The 23,383-nt window shown below is 38.0% G+C and overlaps 2 protein-coding genes and 1 pseudogene across 2 annotated transcripts; 2 read left to right on the top strand and 1 right to left on the bottom strand.

Moving 5' to 3' along the window:
- Nucleotides 1-939: 939 nt before the first annotated feature.
- On the top strand, nucleotides 940-1,410 carry LOC147521987 (large ribosomal subunit protein P2B pseudogene; annotated as a pseudogene).
- Nucleotides 1,411-4,278: 2,868 nt separating this feature from the next.
- On the top strand, nucleotides 4,279-5,267 carry LOC147521986 (uncharacterized). Its single transcript, XM_086566935.1, has 3 exons — nucleotides 4,279-4,384; nucleotides 4,482-5,048; nucleotides 5,128-5,267. The coding sequence occupies exons 1-3, from the start codon at nucleotides 4,279-4,281 to the stop codon at nucleotides 5,265-5,267; spliced, it is 813 nt and encodes a 270-aa protein (XP_086423061.1).
- A 12,637-nt stretch (nucleotides 5,268-17,904) lies between these two features.
- On the bottom strand, nucleotides 17,905-22,745 carry LOC147521985 (COBRA-like protein 1). Its single transcript, XM_086589835.1, has 6 exons — nucleotides 22,333-22,745; nucleotides 21,150-21,229; nucleotides 19,873-20,329; nucleotides 19,487-19,646; nucleotides 19,093-19,370; nucleotides 17,905-18,540 (listed from the first exon to the last, which is right to left on the bottom strand). Exons 1-6 carry the CDS (start codon nucleotides 22,427-22,429, stop codon nucleotides 18,248-18,250), a joined length of 1,365 nt encoding a protein of 454 aa, XP_086445961.1. The 5' UTR covers nucleotides 22,430-22,745; the 3' UTR covers nucleotides 17,905-18,247.
- Nucleotides 22,746-23,383: the final 638 nt, after the last annotated feature.

Here is a 23,383-nt window from a genome sequence, read left to right as displayed (position 1 = left end):
TTAGTATAAAAGCAACCTACCCCATATCAAGTATAAACTAACCTACGTACAATTCAGAACTTTAACACCAATCCAACCACTACATCCACGTAACAAAATGAACTATCGATAAGGCAATGTAACTATCAACCCAAACATTTACCCAGTAGAATATCTCATAATGTAACTATCAACCCATAACTTATAGTACAGCCACACAAAAATTTAAGGAACAACGAGACTGAATTTTATCTATTCTAAAGATTAAAAAGTACACTCAAAGGTCTAGACACAATCTAGTGATATTTTTCCTATTCTAAAGATTAACAAGTACACACTCAAAGGTCTGGACACAGTCTAGTGATATTTTTCATAGTTCATAGAAGTGAGGGAACACTTGATTACAACTACAACAAGGTGAAACAAATTCCACCAAACAAATGGCACAAACATTCCATTAATGTATTTATTAACTTAAAGGTTTGTATACAATACATGGTAAAGAAAAAAAGTTCAAATCCTACTTCTGTGCAAAAATGGTAAAGAAAAGAGGTTGAGCTGTATAAGTCGGGAGCAGATTTAGTAACAACTATGGAACATAGAACTTTGGAAGTAAGATCTAATTACTTTAATTGACAACACTTAATCAAGGAAAATTTTCCACTAAAATGGCCCATAACAACAAATTTTCCACTAACAAAAGCTATGTTTTACTAAAGGGGGGAAACAAAGGAACATCGTAACAGAGGGAAAAACAAAGGAACATCAAAACAACACCATTTGGGAAAGAATCAAAACCACCTACAATCAAACAATTACAAATGAGAAGAATACGAACCTGAAAAATTAAAGTATCAAACTTTTTTCCTCTAGTAGAAATTTCAGCATCTAACCTGATAAATTAATTAAGAGCCAAAAATGAGAAAAGCTTGTTTTGAGAGGAGAGAAAAAAAAAAGACAATGAAGGTGGTCACCGCATATTTGCTTGCATTGTTGGGTGGAAACAACAAACCTTCTGCTGATCATATCAAGACTATTCTTGCCTCCGTTGGGGCTGATCTTTGATGATGATAAGATTGAGCTTCTCCCTATCGCAAGTCAAGGGCAAGGACATAACAGAGGTGATTGCATCCGGAAGGGAAAAGTTGGCTTGAGTTCCTTACGGTGGTGGTAATCGGCTTCTTTGTTGTTGTGCCCGTGGTGGTGGTGGTGGTGGTGCCACAGCACCTGCTGCTGCTGAATCAAAGAAAGAAGAGAAGGTTGAAGAGGCAGAGGCGTCTGACGATGACATGGGCTTTGGTCTCTTTGATTGAGGGGTTTGTGACCACACATCCTTTGTAGAAGTCGGAGATGCTAGTGAAATGTTGGTGTTCACTGTCTGCTGGGTAGATCTGTTTTTCATGTTTTTAGGAAGTTATTGAGTTTTAAACTTTTTTGTAGAAAAGAGTTTGATAGGATGAATTTGAAATATCCTTGGTGTACTCAAAGTATGTTGACTTATTCAAATTAAGAGCCAAAGATAATTAAGGCAACCTGAAATTTTTTGAAGCTCAACCCAAAAGTCGAAGCTTTGAAGGAAACCTAAAACCAAAATTAGGCTTTGCAATACACCCACAATTTGAAGCTTCTCAAGCTTAAAAAGAGAGAAAAAAAAAAAACTTACTCACCGCAAAAAGAGAGAGAGAAATAAAGCGTGGTCAATTTTGTTGCTTTGGTGGTTGGAGCAAAAGTTTGAGAAAAGAAAGTGTTTAGGGTTTTTCAATTTTTAGTTTTTTGTTCGAGCGCCAAAAAATGAAAATACCCCGCTCTTAAGAATGCCCAAGAGCAACACCATTCTCGTCACAATAAAGGATATACCAAATACCCCTTTTAGATTGGTACAACCTTGTAACAACGAAAAAGGCGCGGTAAATTATAAGCTATAACATTAGCAGCGAAAGTGGCGTCTTAATTGATAAAGTCCCAATAAAAAAATTGCATTTATTTTTTTCTAAAAATTTAATTACACTAGTTGCTATGCACGAGGTGCTGCAATTGATAAATTCAAACTCATAACACGGTGAAATTTTAGCAGCCCCTAGAGGCGTTGCAATTGGTGACTTATAGCAATAATTTTTTGGCGTTGCAAAATAGTGCGCTGCAAAAAACCCCTTTTGTTGTAGTGGCACTAGGTATGTCGTGTTTTTTTTTTCCAGCAAATATCAATTTTTATAGTATTTTGAGTAAGAAAGTCGAGCATTTATTAGTAAGAATAGTTCAAATAACCTGTTCATTGTTGGTGCAGTAGTGGAGTTTGATTTGCAGTAGTGGAGTTGGCTTCTAATTCTCTTGAGGTAAAATTTTTACCCATTTCGTATACTAGTTTTATTTGTTGCTTGTTGTTTTTTGCAACAACTGGAATTGTGGGTGTTTGTATGCATATAAGGGATATGTTTTAGTTGTGTGCCATGATAAAGTCATTTGGTTTGTATATTAGGTAGTGTTAAGATTTATTATTGGTTTAGTTATCAAGTGTGTAGGTTATATGTTTTTTTATATTTTATTTGCGCATGACTTTAAATTAATTTGAATGGCTAATGTAATTTAACTTGGTATTCAGATTTTATGGATGAACTGATAGTTATAGAATTTATGTTTGTCTTTTTGTTGTTGTTGTTGTTGTTTTTTTTTTTTTTTTTTTTTTTTTTTTTTTTTTTGTTTTTTTTGTCTTTTTTTTTTTTACTATATGAGTATTTTAGGCATAATACAGGTGGTCCAAAAGTTGAATAACCAAAGGAAACTCTGTCAAAATATTTTTAGCTCCGTTGTTTTATAAACAAGCAAGTTAGTGTTAAAAATATAATGCAATGGTAAAATTGTCTAAATGATTTATACCGTTATTTCTAAGTACAGGGAATATATGATTAACATTGGTAGAGGCATGAATATTAGAATTAGATGTAGAAAAAGTGTCCGACACAGTTAAGGCAACATTGGAATATCAATAAAAGTACATAGTTAGCATTGGAATATTCTTGATATCACTCAAAGTACAGTTTGGTTCCAGAACACAGTGCACCTACGGGTGATCTAAGAGTTCCTACTTGTTTAAAGATTGGTTAATTCCAATCACAAGCCCGGATGCCGGTTTCAAACTTGACTGTAATTGTTTGATATTGTTAATATTTTGATGTTTGACTATTAGAATTAAATGTAGAAAAAGCGCCAGACACAGTTAAGGCAACATTGGAATTTGAGTTATAGGACCGTATCACGTACTTGATCCATATATTTTTAAATAGGAATCATCAAATTTAATTATGTTTTGGTTTGATGTATATATTAAATTATTCTCGTTTGTGATAAATGAGGATAGAAATGCCAAAGGGATTTGATATCGGGTGGGACCATGCTATGCGTATCCCTGGAAATAAAAACGGGGCACAGTGCAAATACTGTGATAAGATTTTAGCTGGAGGTGGCATTACAAGGCTGAAAGTACATCTTGGCGGAGGGAACAAAAATGTTGAGATATATTTGAAGTGTGGAAAGGAAATTCGAGACATGTTCCGACAAATAATTGAGTCCGGAATTGAGAAGAGAAATGGAAAAAACTTAGCTCAAGAACATTATAGAGTTGCCATGCATGCACACCCTCCTGGAGAAGACTCAGACGAGGATGACAACGAGATTGAGATGGCTCGGCAACAATCTAGAGATGAGTACCAGAGGTTCCGCGAGACGGGCTCGTGGGATAGGAGGGGTCCAACCAGAAAGAACTCCAATGTTCCAAGCACAAGCTCTCGCAAAGGCAAAGGTCTTATGTTTTTCTTCTCCCGTTCGAAGAGCACTAGGCATCCCGAGCTTATTGATGTTGATTCGCCAAGAAGGCTTGATGTTAATCAACCATCTGTCCACCAGATGACGCTAGCCGGTAAGTCAAAAGTTGGGGTGTTTAGAACAGCTGTGGCTAGATTTGTACTTTGGGAAAACTTGTCTCCAAATGCAGTGGCCAACAACCCGTATTACAAGCCGATGTTCGATGAGGCATGTCATGCCGGTCTTGGAGTGACCCCTCCTTCAGCCTATCAACTACTAAATTCAGAGTTGTAGAAGCTTAAGGCAGAGTGCAAATTGTATATTGACTATATGAAAATAAAATGGTCTACATATGGTGTCACTGTTATGTGTGATTCCTGGACTGGTCCAACATGACAGTGCTTGATGAACTTCATGGTGTATTGTGATGGGCTCATAACTTTTGATTCGTCCGTTGATCTATCAAAACACAAGAAAGATCACCGCCACTTACTGAAACACATGAGACGTGTTGTTGACAAGGTTGGCAAGGAGAATGTTGTTCATATTGTAACGGACAACGGGGTGAATTTTAAGAAAGCTGGAGAGATGCTTGCAAGAGAAAATGGTATACTTACAAATAAGTTTTATTCTCTCATTTTAGATTCCTTTTGCAAATAGGTTTTGAGTATAAACTGTCCACTAAACTACTTCATGTACAATAGGGTATAACCTTTTCTGGACCCCATGTGCGGCTCATTCTATAGACCTTATCTTGAAAGAATTTTCTCGAGCCCCGTCGACGAAAGCAATCCTTGATCAGGCGAAGGATATCATGTCTTTCATTTATAACCACTCTCGAGTTGTTTCCCTTATGAGGGAAGTGTGTGGTGGAGACTTAGTCCGAGCTGGTCCAACTAGATTTGCCAGTAATTACATGGCATTGAAAAGTTTGCTGAAGAAAAAGAACAAGCTCCAGTCAATGTTTACTTCCGAAGGATATCTTGAAATCAAGAATGATAATCCTACGGTCCAGATGATGATGGTCGAGGATATTATAAACGATCAAGAATTTTGGCAGAATGTGAAAGGGATTGTAGCTGTATTAGAACCCATTGTGGTTTTATTGCGGAAGGTGGATAGGGATGATAAACCGACCATGCCATTTTTACACAGATGGGTAGAAATAACAATTGAGCAAGTTCGGAGGAAGATTCGCTCGCCTGAATGGATTGTTGGAATCATTAAGAGGGGATGGAACAACCAATTGGGGCACCCATTACACAAAGCTGGTAATATTTTTGTTAACTCGAGGTTTATTTAATTGTACCATAACTGTTGTAAGCTAATATGCTGCAAATTTGCTTGTAGCACACTATCTTAATCCTGCTGTAATTTACGGCCCTGATAGTGAAAATGTTGCATATAATGGGGAGTTCCTCTCAGCAATGCAGACAGTCATTAACCAATTGATCCCAAACCTATCAGATCAATTGGTTTTGCTTAAATGAATGTAAAGCTTATCGAGAGGCTTCTAGGGTATTATTCTGCGCCAATTCTTGTATATGGAAGAACCAAAGTCATGCCAAAGTTAGTTTCATTGTTAACCCACTACGAACTTGTAACTGACCTATTTTAGTTTTAGTCCATACAAAATTATATAATATGGTCTACATTGTTTGCCATTGACGCAGCTGATTGGTGGATGAATGTTGAAAACGGTTATGTCGACCACTTGAAAACGTTAGCTATACGAATCCTCTCACAAACTACCTCATCATCTGGATGTGAGAGGAATTGGAGCATGTTTGGATTCATACACTCGGCGAAACGTTGTAACTCGAGAACCGAGTCACTGGAGGATCGAGTCTTTGTCCACTACAACCTTCGACTGAAAAGCAAGCATGTCTAACTAAAGAACCAATTCGAATAAGAGAAGAAAATCTTGGACCTCACATCATTGTACCTAGTCGATAATGACTCAGACTGTCCTATTTTTTATTGGATCGATGACAGAGAAAGAACCCCTGAGGCATTATTAGATGAAAGCGGTCGTCATAATTCATACATTGCAGAGCAATCTGGTGTGCCAATAGATGGAAATTGGGAACCTGTTCCGAATCCCAATCCTGAGGATAACTTTGAAGCAGCTCAATCTCCTAATGACACTCAACTTGATGGTGAAACATATTATGATCCTGATGCATGGAGAATGCCTAGTGATGGTGAGCACGATAATGCTTACAATGTTGTTGATGATGATAACGATAGTGATGATGATGATCATGCTCAAGTTCGTGCCAGTGGTCCTAGTCGAGGAGGTGGTGGTGGTCGTGGAGATGGTAGTGGTCCGAGTCTAGTAGGTGGTGGTGGTCCTCCTGGTTTTGATGATGATCATGCTCAGGTTCGTGCCAGTGGTCCAAGTCGAGGAGGTGGTGGTGATCATGGAGATGGTAGTGGTCCGAGTCGAGTAGGTGGTGGTGGTCCTCCTAGTTTTGATGATGATCATGCTCAGGTTCGTGCTAGTGGTCAAAGTCGAGGAGGTGTTGGTGGTCGTGGAGATGGTAGTGGTCCGAGTTCGAGTAGGTGGTGGTGGTCCTCCAGGTTTTGATAGTAATGATGGGGTTCAGTCACAACAACCTAGAGTTTCCATTGGTGGTGGTGTTGGGGTCACAACGGGTGACAACACCAAGGTCACATGCAGCAGTCAAGGGGTGGGTCCTCAATGTAGGGTCCTCAATGCAGCAGTCAAGGGGTGGATCCTCACAACAATCAAGGGGTGGGTCTTCACAGTGCCTACCAAGTGGTAGGGGTGGATGCACTGTTGTTGGGTCTCAACAAGCAACTGGTGGTTCCTCACAGTACCATGATAATAGAGGAGTATACTTTACTAAAGAGGATGGGTTTGACCATGCAACTCAAGACTCTGACCATGGTGCGTCCGCCCAACAAGGATCTCGTCAAAGAAAAGGTCGACAAAGGATAGCAGATCCTACACAGAGCACGGACTCCAGCAATTGTTTTTATGGGCAAGGGTCATCTACTGGGGTCGAGATGTCTGTGGACTCATTGGCGGGCCAATTTGGAGGATTGTTTTCTTACAATCACCCTTATGGATATTTTTCTACTTGTTCAAATATGGTTGAATATTCTATAGACTCTTCATATGCGAATCCTCCAGAAGAATATTCACGTTCTCAATATTATGGGAATTGGAATGATCCTCAAGCATACTCTACTGCTTCCACCTATGCTACTCCTTCGAAACAATATGCGTCCCCTCAGTCTTATGGAAATTGGAATGCTCCATCTCGCGAGTATTCTACTGAATCTACATTTGTGCTACCTTCAGAACAATATGCACCTCCTCGTCATTCTTATGGAGGATGGAATGAAAGGGACCAAAGTATGGAAGATGTTCAGCCATTCTCGGACCATAGTGTAGACATGCCTCCACCAACATGGGGAACTATATGGGAACCTTCGAGTCGACCCATTGTTGAGGAAACTGGGTATCCGATTATTGGTTACCTTCAATTGTGTGGCAAGAACATGGATCAGTCAGCGTATGACTTGTATGTGGAAAACTTTAAGAATTGGTTTGGCCAAACCCTCACTTGGAACCAGTATTGTAATGATTTTCTTTTTGAATCTGCATTACATGGTGTCAAAAGCATACAAGAAGGTCGCAAATCATTCTGGCAGTAGTCTTCTTTTTAATGGTTTGGAGTGTCAACCTCTGTTGGTTTGGAATAAAGTTAAAGTGTTTTTGTATTGGATGTCGGTTTTTTATCATGTTTAATGGTTTGGAGTGTCAGCCTCTCTGTTAGTTTTGAATAAAGTTTGAGTCATAATACAAAATATCGCTCTGTTTTGTGAGTTCTTCATCACGTCTTTCATTTATAACCACTCTCGAGCTAAGAGGTGAGTGAAGATGCTTACTCGTTGTGTAATTATGACTCTGTTCACAACCTGTAACCAAAGGTCTTATAATTTGTAGTTATTTTGATTTTAATACTGCACAAGTACTGTTGCTCTTGATTGATGCCCCTGTTACTTGCTTATCCCTTAAGGATTCTATTAGCTTATCAACCTTATTTTAACTTCTAAGAGTAGCTGTCTTGAAATCTATAGGTTTGTTTCTTAAAATCTATAGCTTGTCTTGAAAGAATTACCTTTCCAGCTCACATATGTTATTCACTTATTTGACTTTCTTTCTTCAATTCTTAATCTAGCTAGTTTTTCATTTCATATGCGTTTGGAATTGTGGAAATTAGCATAAGTAGAAAGTCATAACAATTTTGAAATTTTATTCCTCTACTTTGAGCCCTGAGGTGAGCTGAACCAAGCTGAACCTTCCTCTAGTTGGCTTGAATTTGTCGATATTTGATTCGAGAGTTGGTTACTTGACTTAACTGGCACTAATCGAGATGGTTAAGTAGCCGGTTCTACGAATCAGTATATCTTTTAGTAGTTAGGTGTAGTTTTATTGGATTTCCAAGTTATGACAGGATTTAAGTTTATGAAATGTCGAAAATACAGAGGAAACTCTGCTGAAATTTTTGTAGGATTTTTCCGTCTCTGTGTAGTTTGGGTTTTGCTTAGTTGGTCTGTATCACATCCTGAGTTTTGTAATAATTGTAGATAACCACTCTCGAGCTAAGAGGTGAGTGAAGATGCTTACTCGTTGTGTAATTATGACTCTGTTCCCAACCTGTAACCAAAGGTCTTATAATTTGTAGTTATTTTGATTTTAGTACTGCATACTGTTGCTCTTGATTGATGCCCCTGTTACTTGCTTATCCCTTAAGGATTCTATTAGCTTATCAACCTTATTTTAACTTCTAAGAGTAGCTGTCTTGAAATCTATAGGTTTGTTTCTTAAAATCTATAGCTTGTCTTGAAAGAATTACCTTTCCAGCTCACATATGTTATTCACTTATTTGACTTTCTTTCTTCAATTCTTAATCTAGCTAGTTTTTCATTTCATATGCGTTTGGAATTGTGGAAATCAGCATAAGTAGAAAGTCATAACAATTTTGAAATTTTTTTCCTTTACTTTGAGCCCTGAGGTGAGCTGAACTAAACTGTTCCTTCCTCTAGTTGGCTTGAATTTGTTGATATTTGATTCGAGGGTTGGTTACTTGACTTAACTGGCATTAGTCGAGATGTTTAAGTAGCCGGTTCTACGAATCAGTATATCTTTCAATTCTTAATCTAGCTAGTTTTTCATTTCATATGCGTTTGGAATTGTGAAAATGAGCATAAGTAGAAAGTCATAACAATTTTGAAATTTTATTCCTTTACTTTGAGCCCTGAGGTGAGCTGAACTAAACTGTTCCTTCCTCTAGTTGGCTTGAATTTGTTGATATTTGATTCGAGGGTTGGTTACTTGACTTAACTGGCATTAGTCGAGATGTTTAAGTAGCCGGTTCTACGAATCAGTATATCTTTTAGTAGTTAGGTGTAGTTTTATTGGATTTCCAAGTTATGACAGGATTTAAGTTTATGAAATGTTGAAAATACAAAGGAAATTCTGCCGAAATTTTTGTAGGATTTTCCGTCTCTGTGTAGTTTGGGTTTTGCTTAGTTGGTCTGTATCGCGTCCTGAGTTTTGTAATAATTGTAGATGCCACGTGTCTTTGGTATTCAAGTAACTGTTTTATTGTTTGATTGTTTTATTATTCTCTTATCTCTTATCTCTTTGGAAATGCTAGGGCTAGTTATTCTTGTGTGCGCGCATCTGTGCTGAAGATTCATACGTGAAGAAATCATCATAAGAAAAGATGATGAAATCAGTCTCAGCAGAAAAGATGATGAAATCGGTCTCAGCAGAAAACGTCTCTGAAATCAATGAGAGTTATATTGATAAAAGCATGGGAATAATGATGGTCAATGGTCCGAACGAGACGATGGGTAAGGTTCTAGAGTTCTTGCAAGAGGCAAAGGATCATGATCATAAAAAAGGAGAGGATCTTCTTGATTCAGTGTTGTTTGTTGGGAAGTATTTGGCGGAATCACCCTTTGCCTGCATGCTAAAGGCTCTGGATCTTCTCGAGTACCTTCTTTTCCATCAAGGGTGAGGATGAACCAAGACCATTCTATTCTATTTTATTTATGCTTCCCCTATTGTCCCAAATAACAGCCTCTATTGAAGGATGTAAAATCCTGGCTTCAACCAAAGGGCTGCAATATGTTGTAGATTGCCTGATCAAGATGATGGATGCGGTTTATGGTAGTGATGGGGATGATACTAGTGGGAGCATGATTTTGGCAAGTGATGTAATTGAACACGTCCAATTGACAACTGATGAAGTGGATTGGAGTTGTGTTGGTCATCTCCTGAAGACGTTAGAGTGTTGGATAGACTCTATAGGTGAGGCATCTATGGACATCAGGGTTGTAGGCCTTCACGATCTCATCATGGATTCAATCACAACAGAAGATCTAATAGATGTGATATATGATTGAACGCTCAATGCAAGTGTAACAAGTATTGTAATATGTAGAAAAAAATTCAAGATTCATTGTTAAAGAATGAAAAGTCAATGTAATATGTAGGAATTCTGAGGAGTATTTTTGAGCATTATAGAGTAATTTATATTAAAAGTACGACTGTGAGGGAATAATATATTTATATATATTATGCACGTGTCCAACACGAATCAGGAAAACTCATGGAAGATCGTTACAACATAACACCTCGTCCAGAACGAGGTGACAACTGGCACATGCACACAACGGGTAGTAACGCTCAACGTAGTTGTGTTAGTTAAAGTCGTAGCATCAGTCGCGCTCATGAATACACTGTCTAAAAGTTCATTTATTCTCATCAAGACAGGGACCTGAGCTGATAGAGGAAAGGGGGGACGCATTGGGTACTTACCTATAAAACAGAGAAGAGGAACTACGTCTGACTTGATTCAAGTTCATCACAAAAACTTGATATGTAGGCAGCTCGTTCCAAAGCGAGCTCAGTCAAAACTCGACCCATCAGGCCATCACTATCTTCCCCATTATTCACACTTGTACGGACTGATCAAATTCAACCTTTACAATGACCACATTCAAAGAAAATATAGATATTTGTCGATATTTGTCGACATTTGTGGTTATTTATTGATATTTGTCGATATATCACGATATATCTATGATATTTGCAGTAAAAAAATACCCACACATAGTCTGTGTATATTTGTTGATATTTATCGATATATCTCGATATATCCACGATATTTGCAGATACCCCAATGTAATATATCCCCACATAGGGAGATATATCCACGATACATATCCATAAATCAGAAGTCGATATTTTGCCATATCCTGATATTTTGTACTATGATACCACAGTCCACCCAGATTAATTAGCACAATTGTAACACTACAATTAACATTTTTCATCTTGGTATATTGGTATTTCAAGAATTGAATTTACTCTTGGTTTTATTATATTTTCAATCCTCAGAAGGTGTGTGTGTGTTTTTTTTTTGGTAGATAAGCAGGGTTTTTATAGAGGTCCCTTACCCCTTTTCATAGATAAAATGAGCTGATTACATTCTTGCATATTCCTTGCCTATAGCATCCTCATAGACAATTTTTTTCACATCTTCAGAAAATGAACTAGGTACAATCTCAATGAAACAAAGACTAGGAATATTAGCGTACCAAAGCATCGCCAACCTATTTGTCTCTCTATATACATGTACAATACTAAACCCATCTAGTTGTCCAACATATTGTCTGTATATCTTCCATCGTAGTCTTAGCTTGCCATGGATATCGTGCTTGGGCCTTCATAAAAGACACCACATTGCTTGAGTCGGTTTGTGCCCGGACCCGCTTTATATTGTATCTTCTTGCCAACTTCAAGTCCGTGCATCGGGTCCTTGTAACTTCGATGAGTGCAACATCATTGTGATCCGCCTTTACCGCGGAGCTGCTGCTAGAACATGCCCATTGTAATCTCTTAAAGTCGCTGCCCACCCTCCTTGCGTGCCTTTTGAGTGTTCCATATGTGTTCAATACACATTCATTTTCCTCGCCTTTTGCCCATCGCACCCGATTTGGTTCGTTTCTACTTCAATCTCTACATTCCATAACTCCTCTAGCCTTCCTCTATTCGGTCCTTCCTTCATTTTGAATTTACATGCTCGAGCTTTATCTTTGTATCATTCAAAATCGTGTGAATGAGCCGAGCTGCTTTGTGTTTGCTTGTTGTTAAAAATCCTTCGGTTTTCTCCCGCCATTAATGAATATATGAAGCCATTAAATATCAGCTTGAGTGCGTCTTTGTCACACCCCTTACTTGTTGCTTTCTCGATCACCCACTCTATTTCTTCTTGCCATGTCTGTTTCCTCTATGTTTTGTATCCCGTGACTTGTGAGTGCTGCTGCCATATATAAATAGAATAATTACATTGATAAAATAAGTGCTCTATTGTTTCTCTTTCCCTCCAACACAAAACACAGATGTCTGTTCTCACCACCTTCCTTTCCATCAGCACATTCAAAGTTTTCAGCCCTCCCCGAAGCGTTAACCAAGCGATGAAGGAATGTCTTGGTATTCGGTTTGAATACCATACAATTCCATGCCACTGTACACTCTGTCTCGCACTTCTTAAGCTGTTGTAAGTTTCTTTCATCTGATAGTCTCCGTGTATTGAGTCTGACCATATTACTCTGTCTTCCCCTCTTCCCAGACTAACCAGTTCATCCATTTGCATTATGATGTCCGGTAAATGCACTCTTATATGGTGAGGTATATTCCACTGCTGATTCTCGATCATATTCGCAACAGTGGCATTCTCATTGCAAGTAGAGTCATATAATAAAGCTTGCGGAAAATATTTCTTGAGTATACCTGTTGGATGCCAAGGATCTAGCCAAAACTTGGTTCCATTCCCATTCCCGATTTGGTGATGTGCAATTACCTCAGCTTTCACTCGATCCTTCATCAGATTTCTCCACACCCACGAGCAATCATTCGGAATTTTCAATTGCCAAAAATTTCTATCCTTGATCATGTTCTTCTTTACCCAATCTACCCAGAGTGTTTCTTTGTTGCTCAGAATGTGCCATATGTGCTTTAGGTTTGCTGCATGATTCACTGTACTGATATTCCTAATTCCCAGTCCTCCTTCTTCATATGGATGACAAACATCTTCCCATCCAAGCAGTGCATGTGAGGTGTTTCCATCAGGCCCATTCCATAAGAAATTCCTTAACAGGCTATTGATGTCATCAATTGTCTTTTGTGGCAGCACAAAAGATGAAAACCAATAGATACTAAGATTATTTAGCACTGCCTTTATAAGTTGCAGCCTTCCTGCGTAAGACAGTGCTTTCCCCTTCCAACTCTGGATTCGTTTACTTACCTTTTCCAACAACGGGCCACAATCCTTGTGAGTGAGCCTTGTGGTTATCAATGGCAGCCCTAAATATTTGACTGGTAGTGTTCCTTTAGCATACTGTATGATTCCTTGCATTTGGTCACATGTGCCTCTGTCTATCCCTGCAAAGAATATATTGCTCTTCTCTGTGTTCACCTGTAGCCCAGTGCTTTCCTTGAATTTTTCTAACACATCCCTTAAGCTCTTTACTGTTGCAACATCTCCATGCATAAATGCTATGAGATCGTCTGCAAATGAAAGATGAGTAATAATAGGATTAGAGCATTTATAATGTAGTTTATATTCTCCTTCTTGTACCTTTTTCTTCATCATTTTTGAGAATAACTCCATTACCAGTACAAACAGATACGGGGACATGGGATCTCCTTGTCTTATCCCTCTTTTGCTTCTGAAATATCCATATGGGGATCCATTTAGCATGATAGAGTACCTTGATGTCTGAATACATATAAGTATCTACTTGATGAACTGTATAGGTACGCCAATGCTTTTTAACGCAAACTCCACTGCCTCCCATCTGATTGTGTCATAAGCTTTCTTTAGATCAATCTTGGCTGCACATCTAGGAGGGCCAGTGTCTCTGTGATAATTGTGTAGGAGCTCATGTGATAGCAATATGTTATCCTGAATGCTTCTACCTGATATAAAAGCTGATTGGTTCAGAGAGACCACTTGTGGTAAGAAGGCCTTCATTCTGCCCGTTAGTATCTTTGTAATGCACTTATAGACCACACTACAGCATGCAATGGGCCTATAATCACCCAAAGACACTGGTGTCTTCACTTTTGGCACTAGTGTAATGCATGTAGCATTCACTTCCTGGAGCATCATTCCAGATCTGAAAAAGTTCCTTATAGCCTTCACAAACTCATCCCCTACTATTCTCCATGTTGCTTTAAAGAACATTGAAGTAAACCCATCACCCCCAGGAGCTTTCTCACTATCAATGTTTGATAAGCACTCTGTGATTTCATCCCTTGTGATGTCCTTTATCAGCTCTTGTCCTTGTTCTGTCCCTATCTGTGGCATTTGTACGTTCATGTACATAGAAAAATCCAGCTCCTCTAACGATCCGGCAATTACATATCCTTATAGTATTTTACACACTCTTTCCCCAATCTCATTCACATCATCTAGTATCTGCCCCATACCATCCTTGGCGACGATCTGATTTTTTATTAACTCCTCTTCTTGCCTTTCTTGAATTAAAGAAATAGGTTGTATTATTGTCCCCTAGCACAATCACATTATCCCTTGATTTCTGTTTGTGGAATGATTCCTCAAGAATCGCTTCTTTGACATACACTTTCGGATAGTGTTCCTCTCCCTTTTATAAGTTCGCGATTCATGGGTTCTGTTTGGAGTCTTTCTTTGTATGTCCTCTAATTCCTTCCTTGTCTCTACTACTCTTTCATTGACATTGCCAACCTTTTTCTGTTCCACTTGATGAGACCTGCCTTGACATGTTTTAGCTTCTTCATGAAGGTGTACATTGAGTTCTAACTATTGGCGTGCTCCACGATTACTCACCACTTCCATGAACCCTTCTTCATATATCCAGAAATTAAAGAATCGAGCGATCTTTTACCTTGGCCTCTCGGTGACACGAGTGTACCACCATAGGCGAAAGTGATCGATGTTGCCCCGGGCTTATAAACTCATCTTCGTGAGTCCGAGTACTTGTTCACCACTCTACATTCACCATTACTCGATCAAGCTTCCTCCACTTCCTCTTATCTTGTTTATTACTCCAGTCGGATATATCTCCTTTTAAACTTTAGGTCTACTAATCCAAATTTGTATGAGTACACATGAGTAGTTCTTGGAAATGATGTGGTCTTGTAGGCCTTCCTCCAACTCTCTCCTGTGAGTTCAGTATCGAGTTATAGTCTCCTAATACTATCCAAGGTGTTTGTATAGTACACGATAAATCCATAATTTGATTCCACAAGTCCCTTCTAATCCATCCCCTCAGGTTGCCATAGACCATAGTTACTACAAACGAATCCCCATTTGGAAGAGTTACAGTCATCGTTATGCATTGCATCTCAGTCTTGATGTTGCTGACTTCGCAATCTCTGCTGTTCCAACATATCCAGATCCTTCCTAGTTCGCTATGCTCATAGTTATGTGCTACTTCCCAGCCTTGACACATTCTATTCATCACATAATCCACATTCTTCTTCTTCACTTTTGTTTCCACTAGCCCTATCAGACTTAAATTGTTCTTCCTGATTAACTCTTTCACCTCAGCCTGCTTGAATTTCTTGTTCAGCCCTCTAATATTCCAACATCCTAGGTTTATCATCATTTGGTTCGTCGCTTTGGATTAGAGTGATCATACTTTGTAACCACTGTATTTGGTTTCCCAAAATTTGGACTCTTAGTAACTTTCGATCTCATCTCTGTGCTATGCTTCTCTTTCCCCTTAGTGCTTGTTTCACATATTTCGTTCCTCTGATCATATCTGCTTGTCTCAGATTACGCTATTTTTTTTTTTTTTTTACCATCCTCTTGTCCCTCTCCTTCATCCTCTCTACCTTGCTTCAATACAACAAGGCCCATCATGTCCCTTCTTCTAATCGCTCTCGATCTACTGTGTATGTTTCTTTTTCGGTGTCTGCCATTCTTCCTCTCCATTTCTGTCATTCTCCTCTCCTTGTTCTATTGTGATCTCTTTGAGTATCGATTCTCCTTCCTTTCTGCCTTCCTCTTGTTCCTTCTCTTTAGGTTTTTCATTCTGTTCCTGTGCTTTCTTTTTTATCCATACATTTGTTTTAGGCTCACTCTTCCTTGTTTTCCTTGGACACACATTATCATTATGCCCAAACACTTCACATAGGTTGCATTTCGGTGGCTTCTAATTATATTCCACTTTCACCTTATATGTGTTTACTTTTTACTAAGGTTTGTTTTTCGATAATCAACTTTTTACTAAGGTAGTGTGTATGCAACTCACAAAGTGCATTCCTTGCTTACTTGCTAGTATAATTTGTTATATTTTAATTGAGTTTACTAAAGATTTTACTGCGGTAGCATGTATGCAACTCGGACTAATTATGTGAAGCAAGATACGGAACTCTTTTTCTCAAATTGATATACCAGCCTCTAGAAAATCAGTGCTTCCGGTAATTTATGGCAATTTGATTTACAGGCTCAAGAAATGCGTCGAAGTGAAAGTGTGAAACCATCAAAAGTTTCACATAAGACTGATAAGAGAGATTCAAAAGCTATTTCTGGTTTCTCTTCAACGTGTCATTCATATTTGTCCTACCAATTTGAGATGTCACACATGATGACACGACACAACCACTATTAAGGTGTTACTTATTCGCATGGACTCATTCGCTCATGGCAATATGGCATAGCTCTACTCAAAAAGTCCAAGTTTGGCGCATAGTCTGATATATGACATATATCAACAAATCGCCGTTTTCCCAACGCACTAGTCTCCAATGGTGATCAATTTCCAGCTTTAGGTTTTTTTAGGCCAAAACGCACATAGAAGACTTTTGTTTAGTGAAATAAAAATCTTCTATATATATATATATATATATAGAAAACAATTGAGTTGGTTAGGCCCCTTTTCACTCTCTCCTTTGCTGAACCAAACTTGTAGATAAAACTGAAAAAGAAAGTGTATAGAACTTAGTTATGCTGTTTGCATGTTACTACTGTGCCAGTTGCATCTAGTGTTATACAAATAGGCCAATATAATTCATGTACCTACACGCTCAAAGAAAGATAATGTATAATTGTATACAATAACACTACGTTCATTACACTTTTCATGGAAGTCTACCTTGAATTCAAGTGATCAAACTGGCCTCCGAAATATTTTTCCTTAGCCCCACACCTGGCCCGCTAAATCCAAGTGTAAAGGACCCCATCAAGTAACTAAATCCGTTACTACACTATGATCGAGAAAATAAAACTCGCTGAGTCGCTGGTGTTAATTCTTCCAGATAAAAAAAAAGACGAAAATGAGATGGGCTAGAGATGGAAGTAAGTTCTACATATACGGGTTTAAGGAGCATATGTGGCCAAATTTTCTATTTTTTTCATTCAGCCGAGCAAATGGGTTTGTTTGCACCATGGACTTTACTAATTTACTGAAGTACTGGTGCATCTTACTGAATGATGCTACTTCCATATTCCATCTCAAGGGTGCAGTTTGCTCAAATTATTTGCTGCTGGCTGGAGGCCATTAATACCTCGCATAACATGAACAAACAAGCTAAGAAAATCGGTGATGCCAATGCAAACTTCACGAACGCGCCTTAGGAAACGAGTCATACTGGTGTGGCGGTTGAGGCTGAGGCCCACAAGTTAGCCTTTCCGTAAGTGCTTTATGCATATTTCAAAGCTGTAAGCAAAAGCAGAATGTAAAGATGCGAAAGTAAAATCTCAAATGCTCAGAAGGAAGCTTTCATTCACAATTGGGAAATGAGAGCTAGACAGACTCGAATGAGCTTTGCGAGCTTACACTATTTGGTGAAGGAGAATGAAGCATCCTCTATATTTGGTAATAATATCACCGTGCCAGTAAATTGTCCAAACACCTTTGACATAAGAATCCAATTTGCAACCTTGAAACTTTGCCAGTGCTACTGTGCTACACACACTTAGCACGGATGGGCTAACGGACTGTGAACATGAAATGTAGCTTTGTCTCCAATTTTTTATACAATTAATCAAACAAGGACATTATCCATAAACCAAACAAAACAGAAGGTTAGGGATCAAGGCCATAAATTATACATCTCTATTTCTCTATGTGGGTTCGTTACAATTGGAGAACAACATCTCTCACATGGATCTTGTACAAAGATGACAATTTTAAGTATAAATATAGACATACAACGTAACAGTTAAAGTTAAACAAAATGAGAGTGAATCAAACTCACGGATACAAAGTGGAGAGTGAATCCTGTCACAACAGGTTTACCTGTACCCAAACTCACTTCTATTGCTGGAATCAAAGGCCCAACATGCAATCTGTCAATCGACTTTTGATAACCTTCGTGTAGACTGATGCGATAGGACTTTGACTTTGATTTTACCTCGGACATAGTTTATTAGGCATAAGCCAATAAGAATGCCAAAGACACCAGTATAGCCATGGCTGGACAGAGTATAGAGATAACTTGATAGGGACTGGCATTTGGTAACCATGGATAAGCTTCTGGAGGCGGCATGACACAGTTATCACCATTGAAATATATCCTTCGAGGGAAAGCCCAGCCTTTCTCAAAAGTGAATGTTTCCATGTCCTTCCTAAATAGTAACTCCGATTGTACATTCCCGGAAGGCCCATTTTGCATGAGCAAATCATTGTAGAATTTAATCCCCCAAAGCATGGCAGTATCATCTGTGAAACCATATTAAAGGAAAATCATAAATACCACGTTACACTTGTTTTGAGAATCGTAATATTAGAAGAAACATACAGATGTCTGGAATAGATCCAATTGACCAGTGCACTATATACAGACGGGACAAAAGCTACAGATCTGAGCACAGCTCTAGAAGCTAAAGAAATCCAAATTATTCTTTTTCCCGTGCCTTCTATCTGTGCATTGAAAGCACAAAAAGGCCGGAGAGCAAAATAACTAATTTTATCCACCAAACCCCATCTTAGAGATATGCCAGACTAAAATAAAAGAACAACCAGATGATCCTTGGGATCTGCATAGAGTGTGCGTACTGCGTAAAGCAGTGGACAGAATCAACAAAAGATGTATCTATAGGTCCACCACTTCTGATTAAAAGGTTCAGATCTCAATGAATTTATGGACCCATATACTTTGGTACGTGAAACTAAGAAAGGTTTTATCCACCAATATACTAGCAATCTAATTATCCTTGTACAACTTATAAACCGGCCATACAAAACAGTACCAACGTTTAGAGTAAGACTTACTTATGGTGGCAAAAGGAGTTATTGACTTGTAATTGAAGCTAAATGACGTGGTGAGGTTGTCGAAATTCGGGTGTTGGGCAACCAAGTTCCACTGCGTGTAGTTCATCCTGTAATTAAAATTTGTGATTGAAATTTTCACCCGCCAGTACTCTTTGTAGTTGAGCTTCACATGCCAATGAATTCGGATTGGGCACATATGAGTGGTACACTGGACTAAAGGAGTAAAGCTATTCTTGCGAGGACCTGCAATAACAGATGCTAGATATGGCGAATTTGGCCTTCAAAACAAACAGGAAAGTAATTATTGGTAAATCAACTTCAAGTTCAGAAAACAAGAAAGAGTGTAACATGTGCACTGGCGGAACAGAAAACGAAAACTTATAAGTGAACTTACATCACACAGCTTCCCGGCTGAGTTATATTGTTCTCACAGCCACAAGAGCATGTTGGGCAGGGGACAATGGTGTCATTATAAAAGGAAGAAAGCGAGACACAACAGGAGGGAGTCTGCTGAGCAAGAATTTGAGAGTAGGTGCAGGTAGAATTCCATGTCACTGCCATAAAAAGACACGAGGAAACTCAATAAGTGGAGCACATTTCTAATGTTATATGGAAAAGACAACAATCAAGCTGACCGGATTAATAGCAGCTGAACTGGAAGGCGAGGAAAAACAAATAAATAAATTCTTAGATGAAGAAACAGTTCACCTAGCCTGATTGGGTCGGACTAGTTAACTCATTTCTGTAAGGTAATTTTAAAAGTTTTAGCAAGTAACTTACACACAGCTTGAGTGACTCTTCTTTTATCTGGTGAGACAAATTGACTCGGTTTAACAAGCTTTGTTTTTTCACATGTGTATCCAGGCCCAGGAACCTTCAGCGTGAAATTCTTTGGTGCCCTAACAGTCTTGTTTGTGGTTCCTGCAGAACCTACACTGATTTGGAACGAGCTTACTGCATTGTCACGATCCTGGATCCATGAAGTTATCACTCCCCCTTTGCAGCAATTGGCAACCTGTTGGTTGTAAGGGGTTCCTGGCAGTAAATCCACGACAAATGGTTTGCGTAAACAGCAATGGGGAACATTTCCTTTGAACCTTGAACAATCCCCCTGCTCTGTGGCTTGGGCTCCCGTCATGCTCCAGATCACTTCCTTCTTTGACCATTCCCATCCCAGTGTCCATCCTGGCGCTTGAATGTGACGATATTTCTGGAAGTTAAATATCGTAACAACAGCCTGTCCAGTTACAGTTGAATGTTATCGACTGTACAGACAACGACTACTTCAAAATTCTAAATAATGATATATGGATAACTCTCAAAACTCCCAACTCCACAAGAAAGACTTCAAATAGAATTTGAAACAAAGGGAGAGGACATAAAACCAACAATTGAGATCTATTTACTCAGCTATATGCCTTTATCAAATTTCAATTTCTGCAAAAGTTAGATGTAACTGGAAACTAAAGCAAAACGAAGATAAGAATTAATAGGATGATAATAAGAAAGAAGAAAAGCAGACGGAAAGACTTGTATGGGAGAAATATGAGACAAAAGAGCCACAGCTAGTGCCTAGTGCTTAATGCCAACAAATTTTATAAGCAAAACCATCAAATATATGCCACTTGATGAAAATAGGATGACTAGAGCTTCGACAATCGACACTAAGAATGATCCTTATGAATTTGGAAAGACAGTTGCTGGCTAAGAAACTAAAACCACTATATTCACCAAAGGACATCCAAAAAACCTGCAACACACATGCAGTATGTATTATCATACTTGCAACAACGGGTGGGTCAAATACTGCACAAGATGACTAAAGACTTGAAAATTAGTGTTACTGAAGCTGAAAGGTTTAAGCCTTAAGGCAATATCTGAGGTGAGGTGAAAGTAAACTGGTTCAAGGAGTGAAGGCATACTCCAAAAACACTATTCTTAGACTTGCTTTCGGGAGGTGTCCGCTTTGCAAATACAGTCACACAGATAAAGGTAAGTTTTTTTTTCTAGTCATTGAGGGAAGTAATTTTATTAATTTCTCAAAATTATATACTTACAACATAGCCGTCTGGAGTCCAACTCATGATATCCCATTTGATTGTGATATTTCCATTTGGATCAAGCGGATCATACGCTTCTGAAGAAATCCAAACAGACAAAGTTTAGATCATCTGTTGTCAAAACACCCAATCACCAAATGATGATAAGGACCATACTTTCTTGATTGTATGAAAGACATGATACACTAGAACCAAAATCTTAAAGTCATAATAATTCTCTTCTGCTTGCGAAATTAGCAAGTTCTGAACACATAGTTCATGTAATATGTGCAAACAGAAATACCTTCACATCATTACAAAACCTCTTATTGTCTTCATTACATTAAGATTTCGTATGTGATCAATCAGGAATGAGAAAACCCTTAATTTTTCATCAGAATATGCATATGAATGTATTGAACAAGATATTAGAGAAGTCAAGATTGTCAAATCCGGTACCACGTTAACACAACAAAGATTGTACATTGTAAGTTTTGAGTGATTTTTTTGTTTTCTCAAATTACAAATCTGACTTGCAATATCTTATTTGACTGACCTAACAAAAACACCTCCCATTGAGAAATCACTCAAGACCAAAAATCAGTATATACTTCCACCCAAAAATTTTGACCATCAACAACACTATCAAGTGAAAAAACATGAGAAAACTGTATTTAAAGAAAATCAAAAGTAAACAGAATTTCCTTTCCATATATCTAACTACACTTACTGGAATATAATGGTGGTTAGTCAGAGGAATGGCAATAAATTTTCCTTTAAAGAACTGAAGTAGTCAAAACAGCAAATAACAATCTACCATGAAAACCCAGTTTCTAATCAGTCTTTCATCTAGAAAGAATTAATTTTGGTCACTTCTTTCCACTCCCATCTCTTTTCTATATCTAGAAACATGAAGCTAACAACAAAACGGTGCAACCCAAATAGAGCTAAACAATGCTCAATATTTCAAGTATAGCTAAAAATATCAAAACTTGAACACAACAAAGTGAACCATATCCTCATTTCTCCAATTTTCAGCAGCAGAATGTTCCACAATGTGTCAAAGTTACGAAATTTCTTCTATTTAAGAATACCCAGCTACAGAAACAAGAGAAGAAACCTGAAAGTAAAGTGGTGAAAGGAGAAAGGAACTAGAAACTTTTAAAAAGACAAAAAAAAACAAAGTGTCTTGTGGTCAAACCTGTTGAAGTGAAACTGAAGCAGAGAAGTGCACACACCAACAAAATGGTACTATTAGTTAGCTTTGAAATGCAGGTGGGCATGAAAGAAGAAGACATTGTTGTTGTTGGAGATTGTTGTCTTTGGTTTAAATTTTCTTTAAAAGAATGATGATAATAAAAGGGAGAAGACTGTCTAGAAAACAGAAGAAAACGTGGTGGTAAGCTTTTCTTTTTGGTTACTGTCACATGACAGGTTGGTTAGATGAAGCTGCCAGTGGGAGTTTTATAAAAGTTTTCTAGACCACTGCACTTCCAAACTCCAAAGTCTAAAAGTTCCATGACGCATCTCTCATAGATTTTCATAGGTTTCGAACCTTTTGTTTTGTACCTAAGTTGCAGTTTTGCCTTTCTCGTTACTTGTATTTACTAGAGTGGCATTCAGGAATGTCCACGAGACATTTCTACGTTGCACGGACGCAGATGCGCCAACTCGATTATATCTAAAAAAATAAAATACGATTCAAAAATTAATTAATATTTATAATTTTATTTTATATAAATTAAATATTAAAAATTAAATTAAATATATTAATATTTATAAATTCAAAACTATTCAAGATAAATAGCCACAAATTTAAGTTTAATATTTTTTAATCAAATTTTAAAAACATGTCATAAGTCTTAACAAAATAAAAATTGATTTTTTATATTATTTTGATTTATTTTTTATTTTTTTGGAATCAAAATCCGTGTCCTGACTACACCCGGTTTAGTTAACCGCGTCTTGACTGTGTTGACTTCGTCCGAAGCGGACACAGCCCGAATAAGTGCGTCCAATATTTTATAGGCGACCATTCATAACTGATTAAATTCATTGTTTAGATAGTATATTTAACAATTTTTGTGCATTACGATATTGGTTGTGGAGACTGTAAAGGTTTTTTTTTGGTATGGAGAGAAAATATTAACACCAAAAAATGTGCTCACAGTACTTGCAATTAATTAGTTTTCGAAGGGAAATTGTTGGTCGTCGAAACTCCCCCACATAAGTGTGTCATAGTGGTATACTTG

This window comes from Coptis chinensis, chromosome 1 (assembly GCF_015680905.1).
Source record: "Coptis chinensis isolate HL-2020 chromosome 1, ASM1568090v1, whole genome shotgun sequence".
NCBI lineage: Eukaryota > Viridiplantae > Streptophyta > Magnoliopsida > Ranunculales > Ranunculaceae > Coptis > Coptis chinensis.
Note: the sequence above shows the minus strand (reverse complement) of the source record. Positions and strands in the feature narration are given on the sequence as shown.

What these genes read in the sequence shown, in the direction of transcription:
- LOC147521986 (XM_086566935.1), top strand. Translation starts at nt 4,279, where the DNA reads ATGAGACGTGTTGTTGACAAGGTTGGCAAGGAGAATGTTGTTCATATT. An exon ending in GATGCTTGCAAGAGAAAATG is followed by an intron (nt 4,385 to 4,481) that starts GTATACTTACAA and finishes CATGTACAATAG; the next exon opens with GGTATAACCTTTTCTGGACC. An exon ending in GCACCCATTACACAAAGCTG is followed by an intron (nt 5,049 to 5,127) that starts GTAATATTTTTG and finishes ATTTGCTTGTAG; the next exon opens with CACACTATCTTAATCCTGCT.
- LOC147521985 (XM_086589835.1), bottom strand. Translation starts at nt 22,429, where the DNA reads ATGTCTTCTTCTTTCATGCCCACCTGCATTTCAAAGCTAACTAATAGT. An exon ending in AAGAGTCACTCAAGCTGTGT is followed by an intron (nt 19,647 to 19,872) that starts GTAAGTTACTTG and finishes TTTTTATGGCAG; the next exon opens with TGACATGGAATTCTACCTGC. An exon ending in CAGCCGGGAAGCTGTGTGAT is followed by an intron (nt 19,371 to 19,486) that starts GTAAGTTCACTT and finishes TTTGTTTTGAAG; the next exon opens with GCCAAATTCGCCATATCTAG.